At 47.2% G+C, this 18,504-nt stretch overlaps 1 protein-coding gene across 14 annotated transcripts in view; it reads left to right on the forward strand.

The window, feature by feature from the left end:
• LOC144127822 (rifampicin phosphotransferase-like) overlaps positions 1-18,504 on the forward strand; it is a 685,750-nt gene that overhangs the window by 419,988 nt on the left and 247,258 nt on the right. For all 14 annotated transcript variants that reach the window (XR_013313574.1, XR_013313577.1, XR_013313576.1 and 11 more), the window contains one exon: positions 523-657. Coding sequence is in view for 6 of the 14 variants with exons in the window: in XM_077660767.1 (XP_077516893.1) it covers positions 523-657 (135 nt within the window). In the remaining 8 variants the exon portion in view is untranslated. The remainder of the gene's footprint in view (positions 1-522; positions 658-18,504) is intronic.

The following is an 18,504-nucleotide window of genomic DNA, read 5'->3' on the forward strand; positions in this document are numbered from 1 at the left end:
TAAAAGAAATACAAAATCAGTAGATCAGAAAGAGCTATGAAATGAGACAAAAATGGCATAGAATACGTTTGAACACAGCACGTCCCTTAACTTGACCTAACGATGATTCAGGATAGAACGCAGGTTAGATGGCGATTTCTGTTGTCGCTTACCGCGCCCCATGCACATATACAGGTGCGGCAAAAGTATTACGGAGCAGGCTCCGGATGCGAAAATTCTTGCTCGTTTCGTACACAAGATATGATGCTTTCATGGGTTCATACAGGAGCGCACCAGCGGCATGTGCTAATATGTTTGTTAATACTTCCTAAATTTTGCTAGGTAAGGCGTGACAAAAGTTCGACCATCGAAGCGTGCTTCGTAATATCATGGCGGTGACTTTAAATTAACTAATTCGGTGCTTAAATTAGTCAGGCAGCACGGCTTCAGCGGCTGCCCGGGTTCAAAGGGAATGCCCATGTCATCCATGCATTGCCAGCTCGCAAAGGCCAGTCCTCTTCATCCAGGCGTTTTCCTTTGCAGCTGCTGCTCACTGTGGACAAGGGTCTCGAAAAAGTCGCCGCCAAGGCAGCCGACCGGCGCCTGTCCGTGGAGGGAATGCTGACCGCGACGCAGATGTACCACTACCTCTGCTGCAACCTCCACCACCTTCGGGAGGTATGATTCGTACCGCGTTTTCGAGGTCCTGTGGGGCTACACTTCTTTCACAGTAAAGCGTACGCTTCTCGGTAAGACTTGCAGTGGCTGCTTGCCATTGTTTCTATTTCGTATTCATTTTTTTCTCAGAATACCCACAGCCCAAAACTGACATTTCAGCGGAGGAAGAGGGGGCAGATGGAGGGAGGGAAAGAATACCACAGAAGAAAAAAAAACATGGTGTAGTTCAGCCTGCCCATATAATAGAACTTTGCTTTGCGCGTGGTGAGCGCAGAAACCAAACCGCAAAATTTTGCACTTTTCCTCTCCATCGAATGCCAATTTTGAGCCAGGGATCCCACACCGTATAGGCGGGATCAAGTATTCACCTGATATATTGTCGCGCGCTAGGAGACGACGGAGGGGGCAGTGGCGCGGGCAGGAGCGCTCCCACTAGGACCGCACCCATTAAAGTCGTACTATCACCATCGGTTGTGTCATTCTGTATTCATCGGCCTGCCGTGACGTACATTTCGTGTGAGATGCGGGGTTTCCTCATCATCCTACTTCTGGAGCTACGGCATACTTCGTCAGCTGTGGTCGTCGGCCGCGTGTTCCTGGTCCGCGTCGCCCGGCTCTGTCCCAGCCTTCCAGACAAGACGCGACCTTACCCCAGCCTTGTCCTCTACTCGGACCAGTAAACACGAGGAACTGAAGACGCTGAAGCGACGAGGCATTATGACCCCACCGACCCCTTTCTCACGTGAGCCCCCCTGCCCATGCAGTTCGCTGCGTCCATGAGCCCCGGCCGTCGGCTCCAGGTGACCTGCGGCCCTGAAGCTTGGTGGGTCACCGCTCATCTGATCGTCCTCTTATACGCCGTGGCGGCAAGCCCTTCACCCTGTTCATTTCTCAGGTCAAGCATTCACCCACGCCCACTGTCATGTCCTGCAAATAGCCAGCGCGCTCATTCTAATTCACGGCCGAGACGATGGCTCGGTGGCCTCGGGTCATGTCAGAGGCTAGAGCACGATGAATCGGGCAGCGGCGCGGGTAGGAGCGCTCGTGCTAGGACCAAAACCATTGAAATCATGCCATCACAATCCGTCTTGTAGTTCTGTATTCATCGCCTCGCCGTCACGTAGCAATATGCTGTATGCAACATCTATTTAATTTCTGAAGGACAGTGTTTTTGTAATACGACGCAGAAAATCTAGTTTTTAGTGAACGTGCTTTGGCTGTGATGCGTTCATTATGGAGGTAATATGGCAATGAAGCGGCAAAAACATACCGCGAAGCTTTGTACTGTCTGTTCGTACTCAAAGCCGCCGGCAATGGCTGTATCAATTGGTGACGCGAGATGCGACCATGGAACCGTATTCTATGCAAATATAATTTTAATTTCGAGTCTGGTTGGCCCACTCGCATTAGTTAGTCATTCGGTCACGTTGCCACTGCTTTCAAGCTTCCATGGGAATATACCTCAGCACTGGCTGATTGGCGGCCTTTCCATTGGTGATGGCCAATCGCGAGCGAGCCAGTAGATAACTCGCTTCTCAAAACTCACGCTTGATAGCAGCGGCAACGTCACCGAACAACAGTGATCAACTCGAGGTGACCAAATGGATGCCTATGACTACAGGGAACTTTCCCGTGGCAGTGCAACGCTCAAAGACAGCCGTCTGGGTCTCCACGCCTCGCTGCGCAAGCTTTAGCTGCTAGTTGAACTCATGAAGCGATAGAGTTGCAAGTTGGCCTAATTGGCAATGCACGCGCTGCAGATAAAACAATGCTCACTAAAACACACGCACCAAACAGTCGCAAACACGCGCACGCGTATATTACTGCAGAATACGACGTTGAACTTCATGAAAAAAAAAATATAAGACGGTTGCCACTACGTAACGCAAAGATTCAGCAACAACTGCTAAGGAGTTTTATGTTGTGGTAGTTGAGCTGGGCAACACGAGGGCGACTTCGTATCTGTACAATTCTAGAGTACCTTTTTTAGAGTTCTCCGCACATACTCGCTTTTAAATTACCTCTCCTCTCGAGCCCGCCGCTCTCGTCTGGCGGCGTCTTCGGTAACCGTGTCCTCAAGCGCCGCGTTTTGCAGCTGCTGCCCTGTGTTGACCGTGTTGCATTCCACCATTCTTTGCATTGACTACTTGCGTGGGCAAACTTATGGAAAGGATGGTGCTTACGCTAATTGAGTGTTATCTGGAGCGCTACCAATTATACCCAGATTTAATGTCCGGGTTTCGGCATGGACGTTCCTCTATTGATGGAGCGATTGACGTGGTGCCATCAGTTCAACATCAGAAGCATCAGACCCGGTTGACCGCGGCATTGTTTCTTGATGTCAAAGGGGCGTATGATTACGTCACTCATCAAGCCATTTTGGACTCTGTAGTCTGCAGAATTTGGTGGTCGCATGTCCTCCTGAATACGCAGTTATCTATCCAACAGATCACTATTTATGCAGACAGAGGACGCACCAACATCTTCACATCACACTTCCAGTGGAGTCCCAAAGGGCGGTGTACTTATGCCAACGCTTTTCAATCTTGCGCTCGTCGGCCTTATCGATGTACTACCACAGTCGGCGCGAGTCTCAGCCTATGCGGACGATATTTGTATCTGGAAACCTGGAGTTACGTGACCACAAGTTCAGGCAAGGCTTCAAAAGGCGGCAAGCATTCTCACGGCCAACCTCCGCCTGCAAGGCCTGAAGATTTTTACTGAAAAATGTTCCCTTGTTACCATTGCACGCAAGAGCATATCCCACTACCCTGTATGCATATGCGGCTGAACAATAACCTACGAAAGAAGCCGTCGCTTCCTTGGAGTAATCATCGATCGTAATCTAACACGGAGCCCACGTCTCTTACATGAAAAGCCGAGTGATGTCGATCGTACACGTTCTCTTTTTCTCGGAGGGAAGTCGCGGGAAGCATCAGTGCAGTCGATGCGCCAGCTGTGCACCCCATTATTCATGCCATTCCTACGATACAATATCCCTGCACTAGGAAACTTCAGGAAAATGGACATGGAGGTTTTACAAAGTGTTCGAGCTCGAGCTCTCCGGACGTGTCTAGGACTGCCAAAATGCGCGTCTACAGCCGCAACAGTACTCACTGCTCAGGAGGATCTAGTGACTCCCTTTGTAACAATCGAAGCCTTGAGAGCGCATATTCGTCACCTCGCTGGCATTCCCGCACACCACCTTGCCAGTGTTCCTGCTATCCGGCCGCGTACATAGATAGCGAAAATTATTGTGCCCATCGCGACTTTATACCGGCCCAATTTACACCAACCTCTAGACCGATTTCTCTACTTTGGAGTCTGCACCGACCTCGTGGGCTTCTTTCCATACCGGGCGTCAAAAAGAAGGCTGATTTATTGTCGACAGCATTAAAACAGACCGCTCTAGAATATTTGCATCAGAAACACGGACACCGAATGCACGTATACACCGATGGCTCAGTGACCCATTCCAATTCAGGAGAGTAAGCTGCCGGGCTAGTTGGTGATGCAAGTTGTTCACTAGGAAGCGCAAAAAAAAACCGACGCGGGGCGGAGTAGGGGGCACAAAGAAACGTTCACGAGCGCTATTACCAACTGTTTATTCATAGTGTAGTAGGAAACACAAAAACACGTTCAAGAGCGCTACAACCAACTGTTTATTCACGCTGTAGTACACTACAGCGTGAATAAACAGTTCGTAGTAGCGCTCGTGAACGTGTTTTTGTGTCCCGTACTCTGACCCTCGTCTGTTTTTTTTGCGCTTACTAGTAAACAGCCCTTCCAGTTCCTCGGGCTCCGTGGCCATCTCCGTAAGGACCGTAGATAACAAAATGAAAACACCACACGGGATTTCATCGACTGGTGCAGCACTTACTGCTATTCGTGCCGTCATTGAGCATATCAATGAGGAAACACCCCACCAAAGTATGTTTTCACTGATTCAAAGGCAGCCCTTCAAGCCTTACAATCTGCTCTTCGTCATGCGTCCCATGAAAAATTGTTCGCAAAAATCCGAGAGCTCCACCACATCGCCATCAATAAAGGGCACGATATCGTTTACCAGTGGCTGCCAGGACACAGCGACATAGCAGGCAACCACCGCGCGGACGACGCCGCGTGATCTGCTCACCATGAAGGCGATTGTGTGTCCATCCCCTCGAGAGCCGACGCAGCGCGTAGACTTAGAGGACTGGCGCGGGACGTCACACTTGCCGCGTAGAATTCAAGCCAATTTTCGAATTCGTGCTCAAAAACCTTGGACCCAGGTCTGAAGCTCAGGCCCCCATCCGGCCTACCACGACATGAATCAACTTTTCTGCGTCGCCTGTGGCTTGGTATAGCATTCACCACGCATTACTCTTCCTTAATCGGTATGGCTGATAGCCCTGCATGTGCCACCTGCGGATGTGATGATTATAGCCCACATTCTTTGTGAGCGTCTAGATCCACGCCCACTGACGGAAATGAAGATTCTAGGCCACAGGCCGCGGCGATTGTCGGCGGTGAAATATTCCAATGCACTGCTCCGCTTGTTGAGAACTTCTGGCCGGCACGATACGCTGTGACTTTACCTAACACTGTGGCTTGGCATAGTTCAATTTCCTGCTGCTCTCTTTTCTCCTTCATTTTTTATCCCCTTACACCCTTCCCCTCGTGCGGGGCAGCAACCCGGGTATTCTTTCGGTTAACCTCCCTGCCTTTCCTTCTCCCCCTCTACCGTTCTAATCACACCCTCCTTCCTCCTTCCATGGTAGCTATCCTCCCGATAGTTATCGTAGTAACCACCCTCCAGTTACGCATTCCTACAATCTCCCCATACCCTCCTCTATCAGACCATTTACCCTCCGGGTGGTTCCCGTGGCAAACCATCCTTCACCTGCGTATTATGCTCTCGTCCTACCTTCCCCCTTCCACAGTAGCCGCCCCCCAGATGGTTATCGCAGTAACCACCCTCTAGTTACGCATTCCTACGGTCTCCCCATAGTCTCCTGCTTCCAGGCCAAATACCCCCTGGGCGGTTCCCTTGGAAAGCATCTTCCACTTGTGCCTTATGCTCTCGTCCTACCTTCCCCCTTCCACTGTAGCCGCTTTCCGGATGGTTATCGCAGTAACTACCCTCTAGTTACGCATTCCTACGGTCTCCTCATACTCTTCTCCTTCCAGGCCAAATACCCCGCGGGTGGTTCCCTTGGCAACCATTCTCCACCTGCTTCTTTTACTCCCGTCCTACCTTCCTCCTTGCACTGTAGCCGCCCTCCGGATGGTTATCGCAGTAACCACCCTCCAGTTACGCATTCTTCGATCTCTCCATACCCTCCTCTTTCCAGGCCAAATACCCTCCGGGTGGTTCCCGTGGCAACAATTCTCCCCTTGCGCCTTATGCTCTCGCCCTGCCTTCCTCCTTACACTGTAGCCACCTCCGGATGGTTATCGCAGTAACCAGCCTCTAGTTACGCATTTATAAGGTCTCCCCATACTCCTTCCAGGCCAAATACCCCTCGGGTGGTTCCCGGGGCAACAATTCTCCCCTTGCGCCTTATGCTCTCGCCCTGCCTTCCTCCTTACACTGTAGCCACCTCCGGATGGTTATCGCAGTAACCAGCCTCTAGTTACGCATTTATAAGGTCTCCCCATACTCCTTCCAGGCCAAATACCCCTCGGGTGGTTCCCTTGGCAACCATCCTCCACTTGCGCCTTATGCTCTCGCCCTGCCTTCCTCCTCACACTGTAGCTACTTCCGGATGGTTATCACAGTAACCACCCTCCAGTTACGCATTCCTACGGTCTCCCCATAGACTACTCCTTACAGGCCAAATACCCCCCGGGTGGTTGCCGCGGCAACCATCCCCACTTGCGCCTTATGCTCTCGTCCTACCTTCCTTCTTCCACTGTAGCCAACCTCCGGATGGTTATCGTGGTAACCACCCTCTAGTTACGCAATCCTACGGTCTCCCCATAGACTACTCCTTAATGGCTAAATACCCTCCGGATGGTTCCCGCGGCAACCATCCCCCCACTTGCGCCTTATGCTCTCGTCCTACCTTCCTCCTTCCACTGTAGCCACCCTCCCCTCCGGATGGTTATCGTAGTAACCACCCTCTAGTTACGCAATCCTACGGCCTTCCCATACACTAATCCTTACAGGCCAAATACCCTCCGGGTGGTTCCCGCGGCAACCATCCTCCATTTGTGCCTTAAGCTGTCATTATGCGTTCCTCCTTCCAGGGTAGCCACCCTCCGGGTCTTTATCGTGGCAACTACATACCTGTTTGACCTTACGCTGTCGCCCCTTGGCGAAAAAAGCCTGCGCTAAAAATGGATTTTGAACACATCGTCTTCATTTCATATTAATTTCGCATTTTTTGTCCCTATGCTTAAATGCAATATGAATGCTTTCTAAGTACGCTAGGAGTAATATTTTAAGCATTCTTACAAATGCGTCAAAAATACATTTTCTGTCTGCTTAGTATATTTATTTCACATAAAAATATACTAAAAATGTACATATAATGCATTAAATATATCCTAAAATATACAATAATTACATTAAAAATGCACTGAAATACGCAATTAACACATTAAAAATATATTCACTTCGGCTTATAAAAGATTTTTACTAGTCGGATTCACCGGATAATACTGATTAATGTTGTCAACACCAGAAGTAATGAATGAGCTGGCTATAAGCATGAGGCAACATAAAGTAGGTGTCCAAAAGAAGGAAGGACTCCCCGCTCCACTAATTTACCGCGGGTAGCATGAGGTAACAGACAATCCCAGAGAAAACGTGCTGTAATCAAGAAGTCTATGACAATGGAAGGTCAGGTGACGGGACATGAACGGGAAAGATGTCGCGACACAGGAAATGCCGAAGGAAAGTGACATCAGGAACTGTTCCGACATGCTTAATACTTGGCTTGGCTTATATATACTACCCGAGAGGCGACACACTATCTTGCCCGGTGAGGCGCTTTTTGCGCAGACTGTGGGCCCCCAAATTGTCGCAGAAGCGTCGGAGTGGTCGCGTTCCAATCTGCGGTCTATCTAGAACCGAATTCTTAGTCGTAATTTGCGTCAGGCCTCGGTCTGGAGTCGAACTGTCAACCAAAAATTACAAGGGCGTCTATTGGAGCCGGTGCGCCTTGCCAGTCGGGGTCCTTTTCGCTGGCATTATCGGCCCCAGTATGCGCGCATGGAGCCATAGCCGGTATAATACTATCACGCTGTCTGCACGTAATTTAACTTAGTGGCGATTGCCTTTCTTTTAGACGTTAACATAAAAGAGTGGACGACAGAAAAGGGAGAATTTTCACTGCTTCCGGAAACGTGATTTCGAGCACTAGGTTGTTCCACGGCAGCTTGAAGTGTGCTGCAAATACGTTTACGTGGACAGTTCATTCGTTAGAATTGAGCTATACTTTGGATAAATTAATGCCGTATTTGTGAAACTACACTTTCAATACATTGCCAACATGCAAAGGCGATTCCCGAAACGTGATTTCGAACACTAGATTGTTCTAGGGTAGCTAAAAGTGTGCTGTAAATATGTATAAAAGGACTGCCCTTTTGTTAAAAATAAAGTGTACTTCAGGCGAATTTATTTCATATTTAGAACAGTACACATTTAATACATTGACAAGACGTTAAAACCGCATACATATTTTTTCACGTGTTTGAAACGTGCTCGAAGCATGCTTTGTGTGACGTATACTTCGAATGAATTCATTTCATATTTAAGAAAGTACACTTTCAATACATTAACAGGATACTAAAACGGCATACATATTTTTCACGTGATTGAAACGTGCTCGAAACATGCTTTAAGTGACCTATACTTCGTATGAATTAATTTCATATTTACGAAAGTACACCTTTAATATATTGATAAGATGCTAAAACCGCATTCATATGTTTTCTCGTATTTGAAACGTGCTTGAAGCATGCTTGAAGTGACGTTTTTTGGGAAATATGAAGAGTATATTTCGTATACGAAGCATAAAATTTCAGGAACCTATTTCTGGCTTATCTTTAGTGCAATCATGAATAAAAAATGTGTTTAAAGTACATTATAAATATCGTGAAGTATATTTCAGACGTAGCAGTTTTCGCTATGGGGTCCTTCCCGCTCCTTCCACGGCAACCGTCCTCTGGTTGGAAATTTCTCCATTCTCGCCATGCTTCTTCCTTCCACCGTAACCACCAGCCCCTCTGGATGGTTCCAGTGGTAACCACCAAACATCGATTAGGCTTCCCTCCGCTTGCGTCTACCCTCCTGTTTCCACGATAACCACCCTCTTAGTGGTTCCCATGGCAACGCACCAATCGGTCACGCCTACGACTGCAACATACCAGCATACTATACCTACTACTACTACTACTACTACTACTGCTGCTGCTGCTGCTGCTGCTGCTGCTGCTACTACTACTACTATTACTTGTAATACTACTGCTACTCTGGTGACGTTGACGACGCGAAACCCAGTATCGGTAGCTTGAAACCTGCTTTAAAAAAAGTAGATGAGCAGAGACACTTATAGTAACCCTGCTGTTAGAGTCCATGTATGATCCACCCACCGCATCTCGCTGTACCTTACCGATGGCTGGCTGCTACATTTTTTATTTTGTTTCCTCGTGATCTATGCCTCCATCAGTTCGCGAGTTAAACTGTCCTTAAGGCAATGTAAAAAGCTACTTTTTGAAAAACGCGTATGGAACCCTTTTATTCCTGAGGCGAATGTTGACACAACTCCTTGTTTGAGCCACGAAAATATTGGCTCAGGAAAACGGCAAATCATTTCCAACCGCGAAAATACACGGTCATGGTGCAAGATTATGTTATTATACCATGTACAGGGTAGACACCGCTTCATAGGTTAACTTAGCAAATGAACGGGCAGTGACTCAGTGAAAAGCACCATCGTTACATTGTGAAGCGGTCATTTCGACTCACCCGGATGACCAAAAAGTCGAAGCTCCAGCAAGCGACCACAAATAAGTCTAACTCTCTAGGCCTTACCAGTATCACCGTTGTGCAAGAGTGAAAGTTCTTGCACGAAACCTTCAACGCGTGGCACGACAAAGCGTTTATGATGGTAAAGTGCTCACGATGAAAATGGGGGCGCAAACAAAGCCGAGACACAGAAAGTAGACCACAAGACGAGCGCCTTTTTTCAACTGGTTTATTTGGAAGGACACTAAGTCTTAAATACAAAACGATACCAAAGGCACCGACAAAAACATAGTTGACATATCAAGGTTAAAAAAGAAGACAAAAAACTAAAACCTGCGCAGATAGCCCTTCTGGTACCAAACCAGCAGCTCGTTAAATACTCTTCGTATTCCCCAGATCCCTAGTTGGGGAATACAGTTCGAAGAATGATGTCCAATCAAACGATGGCACTGATGGTACCATTCCCGGCAGGGCGGTCCTGATGTTCTCTCGCAGCTCGGTCGATGGAAAGGGAACACGACCCGGTCACGTTGTCGTCCACATGGCCTCCAGGTGGGCGCGCACGTGGGTTCGGACAGCGCCCATGTGGAACAGGAAGGCGCCTGCGTGACACAGGAATGCGGGCTGTCTCCCAGCAGGGGTTGAAAGATCTTGTACTTCGCCGTCTGATGACCGGAACGTGGAACCTCTGTCGAAGGCACAGCTCTCGGGCAATTGTTCAACCCCAGCGTGACTGAAGAGGACAACACTGATCTTGTACTTCGTCGTCTGATGACCGGAACGTGGAACCCATGTGGAAGGCGCAGCTCTCGGGCAATTGTTCAACCCCAGCGTGACTGAAGAGGACAACACTCCGTTCGTCGACCCGATGGCATGTTCGAACACGTGGGGACGCCATTGTCGTCGCTGCTTCCGACATTCCTGCAGCCACGTTTCTTCCAGAGGGCTCATTCACCTTCGCGGTAGTTTTAAGGGAATCCTCCCCATGTCCAAATTCGCCGAACTCAACAGCAGGAAGGGAGCGCGAGCACAATAGCGAGAGCGAAGGCTTGCTCACGCAGTTCCCATGCGAGGCTATGTGGAATGCTTCCATCACCTCTCTCGTTCTTTGTCGCAGATGACGATACAGCACCTGAGTGGCCTCAAAGAGAGGACGGCAATTGTTGCATTCTGGGAGCTGCTCATCGCCCCTCACGACAATAATTTTTGTGCTAAGGCGAATGTTTACACACCGCCCGCCTTGGCCTATGTACACAAACCCACAGAGGAACGGAATTTTATACGCCACACGAGTTTTACATCGCACAAATTTCGCTCAATGCTTCACTTTGTAGGAACGGGAGCTACTATCAACGCTTTTCACCTCTCTTTGCACAAGAAGACAAAGTCTTCCTAATCTCAGGGGGCAGATAGGGCTACTACGACCTCATATCAGTTCGAAACGTGTCTTAACCCATGAGATAAGCGGTCAATGTAAGAAACGACAGCGCGATTCTTCGAGTTTGCTTCAGTGGGGAGGGGGGGCATGAATGGCCTGTGACCCACTTCATTAACTTCATATAGACTTGGAAATGGCATTGCTAGGATAGCCTGCTTTTATCATACTGGAAACTTGGGCATTGAAGCCGTCGTATTGAACATGATGGGCGGATGTTGCTAGGGTCGATTTGAGACAAGAAATAGCTTTTCTATTCTGCACTAGCTTAGAATGTTCGGAGCTATAGTTGAGCAGTGGCTTTTTTTTTACCTAGGGCAATATTGCCAGCAATCATGCCTAGAACTGAAGTGCAGCTTAAGGTCCAGAAACCAACTCATTGTCTCTTGGAAACCGAAGGGTAAACATGAGACCAGATTCAGATTCTTTGAAGGTTCTCAAAATGTTAACCATGCTGTTATTGAACCCTGCATTATCAACTAAGATAAAAAAAATCAACGACATAACGAAAGATACCTCTGTTTAAACCTTCCAATCTTTGGCAGAGAACACGATACACTTCGCTAAAAAATATACTACTCAGAATGGGTGTCACAGGCGACCCGATGCAAACTGCCTACTTCTGTAGATATATCTTACCTGCCCACCCTACCATTGTGGAATGCAAGTACACAGTCAAAATTTTCAAAACTCCTTGTGAAGAAGCGACTGAATCATTCAAAAACTTCATTTCATCATATCCTCGGTGACGCAAGATCTTACGGAAGACAACAGCCAGTGTAGACGTAGAAGACATGTATTACTCCTTGCCACATAATCGGCTGTTGTCTTTCCATAAGATCTTGCATCACCGAGGATAATGATGATATGAACGGACTCCTTTGAGGCTATTAAGCAACTAGAAAGAGTGACAAAGACAGTATCACTCAGAAGATACATGTTCTCGGTATGAAAATAATGAAACACATCCAGGCACATTGGACACAAAAAGTTCTCAGAATATTGCAGAGGAAAGCAGATGCCCATACACACCAAGTCACAAATACAAATGCCTCTCTTTAAATTTCCGCTCCCCTGTTCCAATCTCGTCGTCCTCTGTAAGAAGTGAACGTGTACAATTCTCCCGTACAGTTACCTCCTCCCTCATAACTTAACGGGATTGGAGGAGGTATGCCTTACAAGAGGGAGGGCTGGGGCAGCCCCTACCTCTCGGTGATGTGCCGATGGGCGTCAGGAAGATGTAGTGACCAGCACATGACCCAAATGTTCCGTGCCGGCCACCCCGGTGTATCTTCGCCACGTTTTGAGGGCGTGTACAGGAATGCACGACTCAAGAATACGATTACTGGAAGTTGGACATAAAGCGCAGGTGAAGAAGTTTTAGAATTCGACGAGTTTGAAGGGATAAAATGTGTGAAAATTGGAGGTAACGCATGCGAAATATTATTGTTCTAGGATTTGAAATGGTGACGTAATCGCAGAATAAATCCGCATTGGTGGCCAGGTTTCTCTGCAGTGCGCAGCGATTGGCAGAGGCCGCAGCGATGACGTCACATAGGGCGGCGCTACGTTTCCAGCTAATAAACGGTTCTTTCAAGGAAGTAAACCAGCGCCACCGACGGTGAAGCCCATGAATCATTGTTTACCGGTGTTGGAACGCTCACTCTAGCTCGTGGGTCCAGGTAGCGAACATTTGAAATTTCGGCAACAATGACGTCATTACGAGTTTCTCCGCACTTCTCTAATCTAGTGAAGAGAAGCCTGACTATCGTTGCGGTTGTAATCGGTGATTACGACACTATTTTAAATGCTGGCGAAAAAATACTTGGCATGCTTTACCTTGAAGTTCATAGATTCGATTTCAAGAAGAACTTCAAATTTTCAAAAAACCATTTCACCTTCCCTGCCACAAGCAGCGTAAAGGTTTGGGCAAGTTGGTGCGACATGTTCTGATAGGAATGGTGGTGCAGGGAAAGACGTGGATGAAAGAAAACACACACAAAAGCTTCAACTATCAGCTTTAATGCATGGTTGTCGATACGCCGAATTCATGCATGGCAACGCGCCCCTCTATAACTGCAAAGGCAAGCAAAAGCAAAGAAAAGCATTTTGGAAATGGCCCGGGCCAAATTTTTACGTCGCGGTCGTGTCAGGCTCTCTCAGTTAGGATTGGACATTGATTTTCGTCTGAATCGGTTGAGGTGAAATTTCGAGGGTGGGTCGGGCCAAATGTTTGTAAATGAACCATTCCAAATTTGAAGGTAGCGGTCGTGTCGGACACAGTTAATTATGGTTGGACATCGATCGGTGTCTCAACCTAAATGATGCGCTGTTTCTGAGGTTGCCATCCCGGGTTGTGACTGCTATCATCGTGATGCCTTGAACCGGGCCTGTCGCGTCGATGTTTATTATGTTTCCGTTATTCTTCCATTGTTTTTTTTATGGCTTAAGCTCTGACCTTTCTTCTTCCTGCGCAATGTACCGGGTGCGCATTCTATGGGCTTTACTTGTGAGATGTTCTTCAGCTCTTCGCGGGCTTCATTTCGGTCTTGCATTGTGCCACGAATGCTTGCGCTGAATGTAGCTCGAGAATAAAAAGTTACTTGTCCCAAAAAGAACAAGAAAATACGATATTCATAAGCAACAAGCAACCGCAAGCAAGTAAAACACAACCGTGCTGCGCATTTTTGAGGTGGCTTCCAGCTTCCAGTGCCAATTATGTGCTTTTCTAACAAATTCTTATGGTCCGAAATAGTTTGCTCTGATAAAGAATTTTTTTTTCTCAAGAGTAGCCCGAAGCAAACCAGTGTCGTAGATAGTGAATCGAAAAAAATTAAAAGGGGTTTCTTTCTTTTACGTCATGCTCAATGTTCCGAACACGAGGCAGGCCCAACTGACAAGGGCGGCAGCAGAGCGCATACGGATTTTTTGGAGTCGTTTTCTGGGCAACCGTCTGTGTCTCAAGTGATGGGTACGGATTTTTTGGAGTCGTTTTCTGGGCAACCGTCTTTGTGTCTCAAGTGGTGGGGAGCTAGCATATGTGCTGAAAAATTTCTAAATGCTGAATTTGTCAAGAAATCTGTAAAAATTGCTATCTCCAATGAGTACTGTTCGAATCTCAGGTGCTTAAGATATTAAGATAAGGGTTAAGATATTTAAGCTTATTTTCAAAAAAGGTCAGAGTGTTAACTGAAAGATAAATTCATGCAAAAAGTTACCCTGGTGGCGAAACGTAGAAGTGAGCTTTTTGTTCGAGGGTATTCCTGTACAACGCCAGAGTGGCCCTACTTGAGTGCAGCAGTTAGGAACAGCGCTCGCATCGCTATAAGAAGAGACACCGGCCGTGCGCCACAGGGTTAGTGCTGCCGACAATCCCCTCCTCAAGGACGCTGGAAATGCAGTGCGCAACCTCTTCAGATGCGTGCACGAACCCTTCGCGAATATGAGTGGTCCTTGAAGATGCCAGTACTGCACCTAAATATTGTCGCCGAGTCCGGTACCACCATCTGTGCACAGGGTTTTCTGACGCACAAGGAAGCTGTGTTGCAGAACTGGAGTTGCTGCATTGGCAGATAGTACAATGGTTTTGAAATAAATGTTGGTTTTGATTTAATATATGTGCTGACGTATGCTCCCATGGTATTATTGTGGTTAAACATCATCCTCATCACCATCATCATCAGCCTGACTACACCCACTGCAGGGCAAAGGCCTCTCCCATGTCTCTCCTTGCCGTTCTGAATAGCTTAGTTGGTAGAGCTAACTAGAGCGTCGAGTTCGATCCCCTGACTATGACGACGTTTTCTTGAAATGCGAATTTTCTTAGAAATCTATATGGTTGCCCCTTCTAGCCGCAGCGCAACGCTCAGGGGCTCATCATCAATATCATCATTATCAGCCTGACTACACCCACTGCGGGGCAAAGGTCTCTCCCAGGTCTCTCCAGTTAACCCTGTTGTTTGCCAGCTACGCCCACCCTATGCCTGACAACTTCCTAATTTCATCCGCTCACCTAACTTTCTGCAGCCCCCCGCTACGCTTGCCTTCTCTTGGAATCCATTCCGTTACCCTTAAGGACCAGCGGTTATCTTGCCCTCGCCTTACACGCCCTGGTCAGGCCCATTTCTTCCTCTTGATTTCGACTAGGATCCCATTAACCCGCGTTTGTTTCCTCGCTCACTCTGCCCGCTTCCGGATTTTTAACGTTGCACCCTATAGTTTTTCTTTCCATAGCGCGCTGCCTTTTCCTTAACTTAAGCTCAAGCATTTTCGTTAGCCCCCACTTTTGTGCCCCGTGGGTGAGTACCGGTAAGATACAGCTGTTGTATACTTTTCTTTTTAGGGATATTGGTAAACTGCCATTCATGATCTTTCCCCGCCGCGGTGGCTCAGTGGTTAGGGCGCTCGACTACTGATCCGGAGTTCCCGGGTTCGAACCCGACCGCGGCGGCTGCGTTTTTATGGAGGAAAAACGCTAAGGCGCCCGTGTGCTGTGCGATGTCAGTGCACGTTAAAGATCCCCAGGTGGTCGAAATTATTCCGGAGCACTCCACTACGGACCTATTTGTTCCTCCCTTCTTTCACTCCCTCCTTTATCCCTTCCCTTACGGCGCGGTTCAGGTGTCCAACGATATATTTGACAGATACTGCACCATTTCCTTTCCACCAAAAACCAATTATTATTATTATTATCATTCATGATCTGAGAGACCCGGTCATATGTGCTCCACCCCATTCTTATTTTTCTAGTTATTTACCTCTCTCTCATGGTCCAGATCAGCGGTCACCACCTGCCCCAAGCAGACGTATTCTCTTACCACTTCCAGCACCTAGCTACCTATTGTGAACTGCTGCTCCCTTACTATTCTGTGGAACATTGTTTTGGTGTCCTGCGTTTTTTTTTGAACATTTAAAATTATGCTCCAATAATTAATCTCTTCACTTATCGGCAATATTTAAAACATTTTTGCATTGAAGGGCCCATTGTTGGCACAGTACTTAAAATCCCAGCTTTTCCTGTCGTTTCCAATGCTACGACAATAAAAGTTGAGTGGTTTAAAAATTCTAGGCTGATTAGATTCCTGCCCGTGTTCTTCTATGTAATGGTGCATAATACATCCGAATATGCGAATTACCACGTGGTAGGCGCCTACATCCGCTAAGTAAGTTAAGATAGAATTTCGTCTCTTAAGATGTTTTACTCTCGGTTTCATCCACCGAACTATGGCTGTGACGTTTTAAAAGTCCTTAGGTCGCATGAGGCATGCAAAAAAATTCTAAATAACCACTGATGCATCGTTTGTTGTCTTGCGAGCTCTTGAAGCAGCCCGGCTTAAGCCAGAATCCTTCAATGAAGGACTCTGCTTAAGCGCTGCAGGGAATTAATACCATAAATCAAAGATTGTATTGCAGTGTTTTCCATGCCTAACGCCTCCTGAGCACTTCTTAAACGTCACACCCATCGTTCGGCTGACGAAACAGTAGCAGCATCAAGAAGAAATTCAATTATAAGTAATTTCGCGGCCGTAGGGGAATACCGTGAACTGATCCATGTATACTAATGCCTAAAACTTCGTAAAAATTAGTTTCCACACTCCACCAGGCAAACTCTTATGATGTCCACTTTGGTATATGGCGATAAACAAAGAGAAAATTGTGCTGCTGCGTGTCACCTGGAAGAAAGTGCTTGGACTGTTATACTTCACTACATACCTACTTCAGAGTTTGAGAGCTACAGGTTGCTGAAAGTGACCCTCGCTAAGACACTTACCTTTCCTTCACATATTTTTATATTTCGACATGATTATAAAAGTCTGCGAAATTTTAAAAGCAAAATGGCCCTCTATATAAAGTTTTCACGAAGTCTCAGCTTTTGTGCTGGAAAGGTGTCGGAACCACATATCAGATAATGAGCCCGTTAGGTAGAGCGCGTTCAAAGAAATGTAGTGCCTTTCATTGATGATAAATGCCGGGTGTACCGCCTATTTGTACCAAACTTTAAAAAGCGATGGCGTGCTCAATGAAGATTCATTAGCGCTTTGTCGTACTGTCTTGACCAGGTCAGCGACTGATTAAGTGCGTCTGATTTGGTATACTACAAAGATAATCAGGATATTTTTTTGTCGTTGTGTTTTCCGGAAAACTTTCTATGAGTTTAGCAGTTTCACGCGTCTGCAACTTTGGTGTCGGTAAGGAAGAAATGGTGGCAGTAACGGAAGGTTATCATTTCCACGCTTTTGCAAAGGGGAGGTACAAATTCCGCTGTTTTATGCGACTTAAACAAAATAAGCTTTATTGGACTATGCAGCTTTTAAACATTGCTGCAAAGCTTTATAATGTTTATTTGTTCATGCCGCCGGCATGCGGCTTCATCACTTTGCGACGCGACCGAATTTATCCACGGCCGGTAAGGAGCTCGCGCTCTCCAGACCAGCCGTGATTTACCTCGAATGATCGCACTTACATACGGAACCAATTCCACGTTGTTCCAAACTGTCACTGTTACTTTGCACGACATATCCCGAAAGTTCGTTGTAAGCTTTTAAGTGAGCACGGCCGAGACCAGTAGGCATTCTTGTTCGACGAGCGCCGAAGATGCTTGTTGATATATCGTTGCCGCCAAGCGTTCATTCTTGAGCGCATGTCAGCCCCAATAAAAAGTTTATTTTGGAAGCCATTTCCCAAGTCTTCGTGACTGCCGGACTGCCGTCACCACTACGTGACAATAATGACACAACAAACGAGTCTCGGCCTCCGCTTGAATTGTTGACGTCATAGAAGAGATGGATATGGAGCAAAAACGGACTGGGCGGGTCACGCAGTGTGGCCGGTGGAGGAGAACTTTCGGGGTGAGGAGTTGTTTCCAAGGCAAGGAAAGCATAGCCAATGTTGGCCTTTGATTGTCAGATGGTGACGCGACTTGACACATTGCGGAGATAAGGTGGAAAGACAGCAGTTATTGCTGAGCATCGGAAGATAACATTATACATCGGGTCATGTCTTTTTAATTTAGGAAAATGATAATCAGCTTTCGCTAATTTTATTGTAGCTTGCAGCTCGCACGCTCTGTAAACGACGGCCATTATGCTAGCGTAGTTTTGCCTATCAGGCTGCACTCGCAACTGCTGGTTGTTATAATTATCAGCGCGCATATTTGCTGCGGTTTGTATCCATGCAGAAAATAAACTATTCTTAAAATTAGCGAGTGATAAACCATGCCAGTTGCCAAGTGGTCGTCTGTGTTTGCTTCTCTGTCACTGGTGGTTTACGGTAGACTTATACGTATCCATACTGTTCGCCCCCTCTTGGTCGCGTAGGGCCCTAAACGTTTTCCACTGAGTGGAACAGGTTTGGAGCCGGTTTGAGGAAACAGTTTTCCTCATCTTACTCACAAACAGTGGAAGAAGTTTTATCTGGTTTTAAACTACTTGGAAAAGGTTTGGACTTCACCCATGAG

Source organism: Amblyomma americanum, chromosome 4, assembly GCF_052857255.1.
Source record: "Amblyomma americanum isolate KBUSLIRL-KWMA chromosome 4, ASM5285725v1, whole genome shotgun sequence".
Taxonomy (NCBI): Eukaryota; Metazoa; Arthropoda; class Arachnida; order Ixodida; family Ixodidae; genus Amblyomma; species Amblyomma americanum.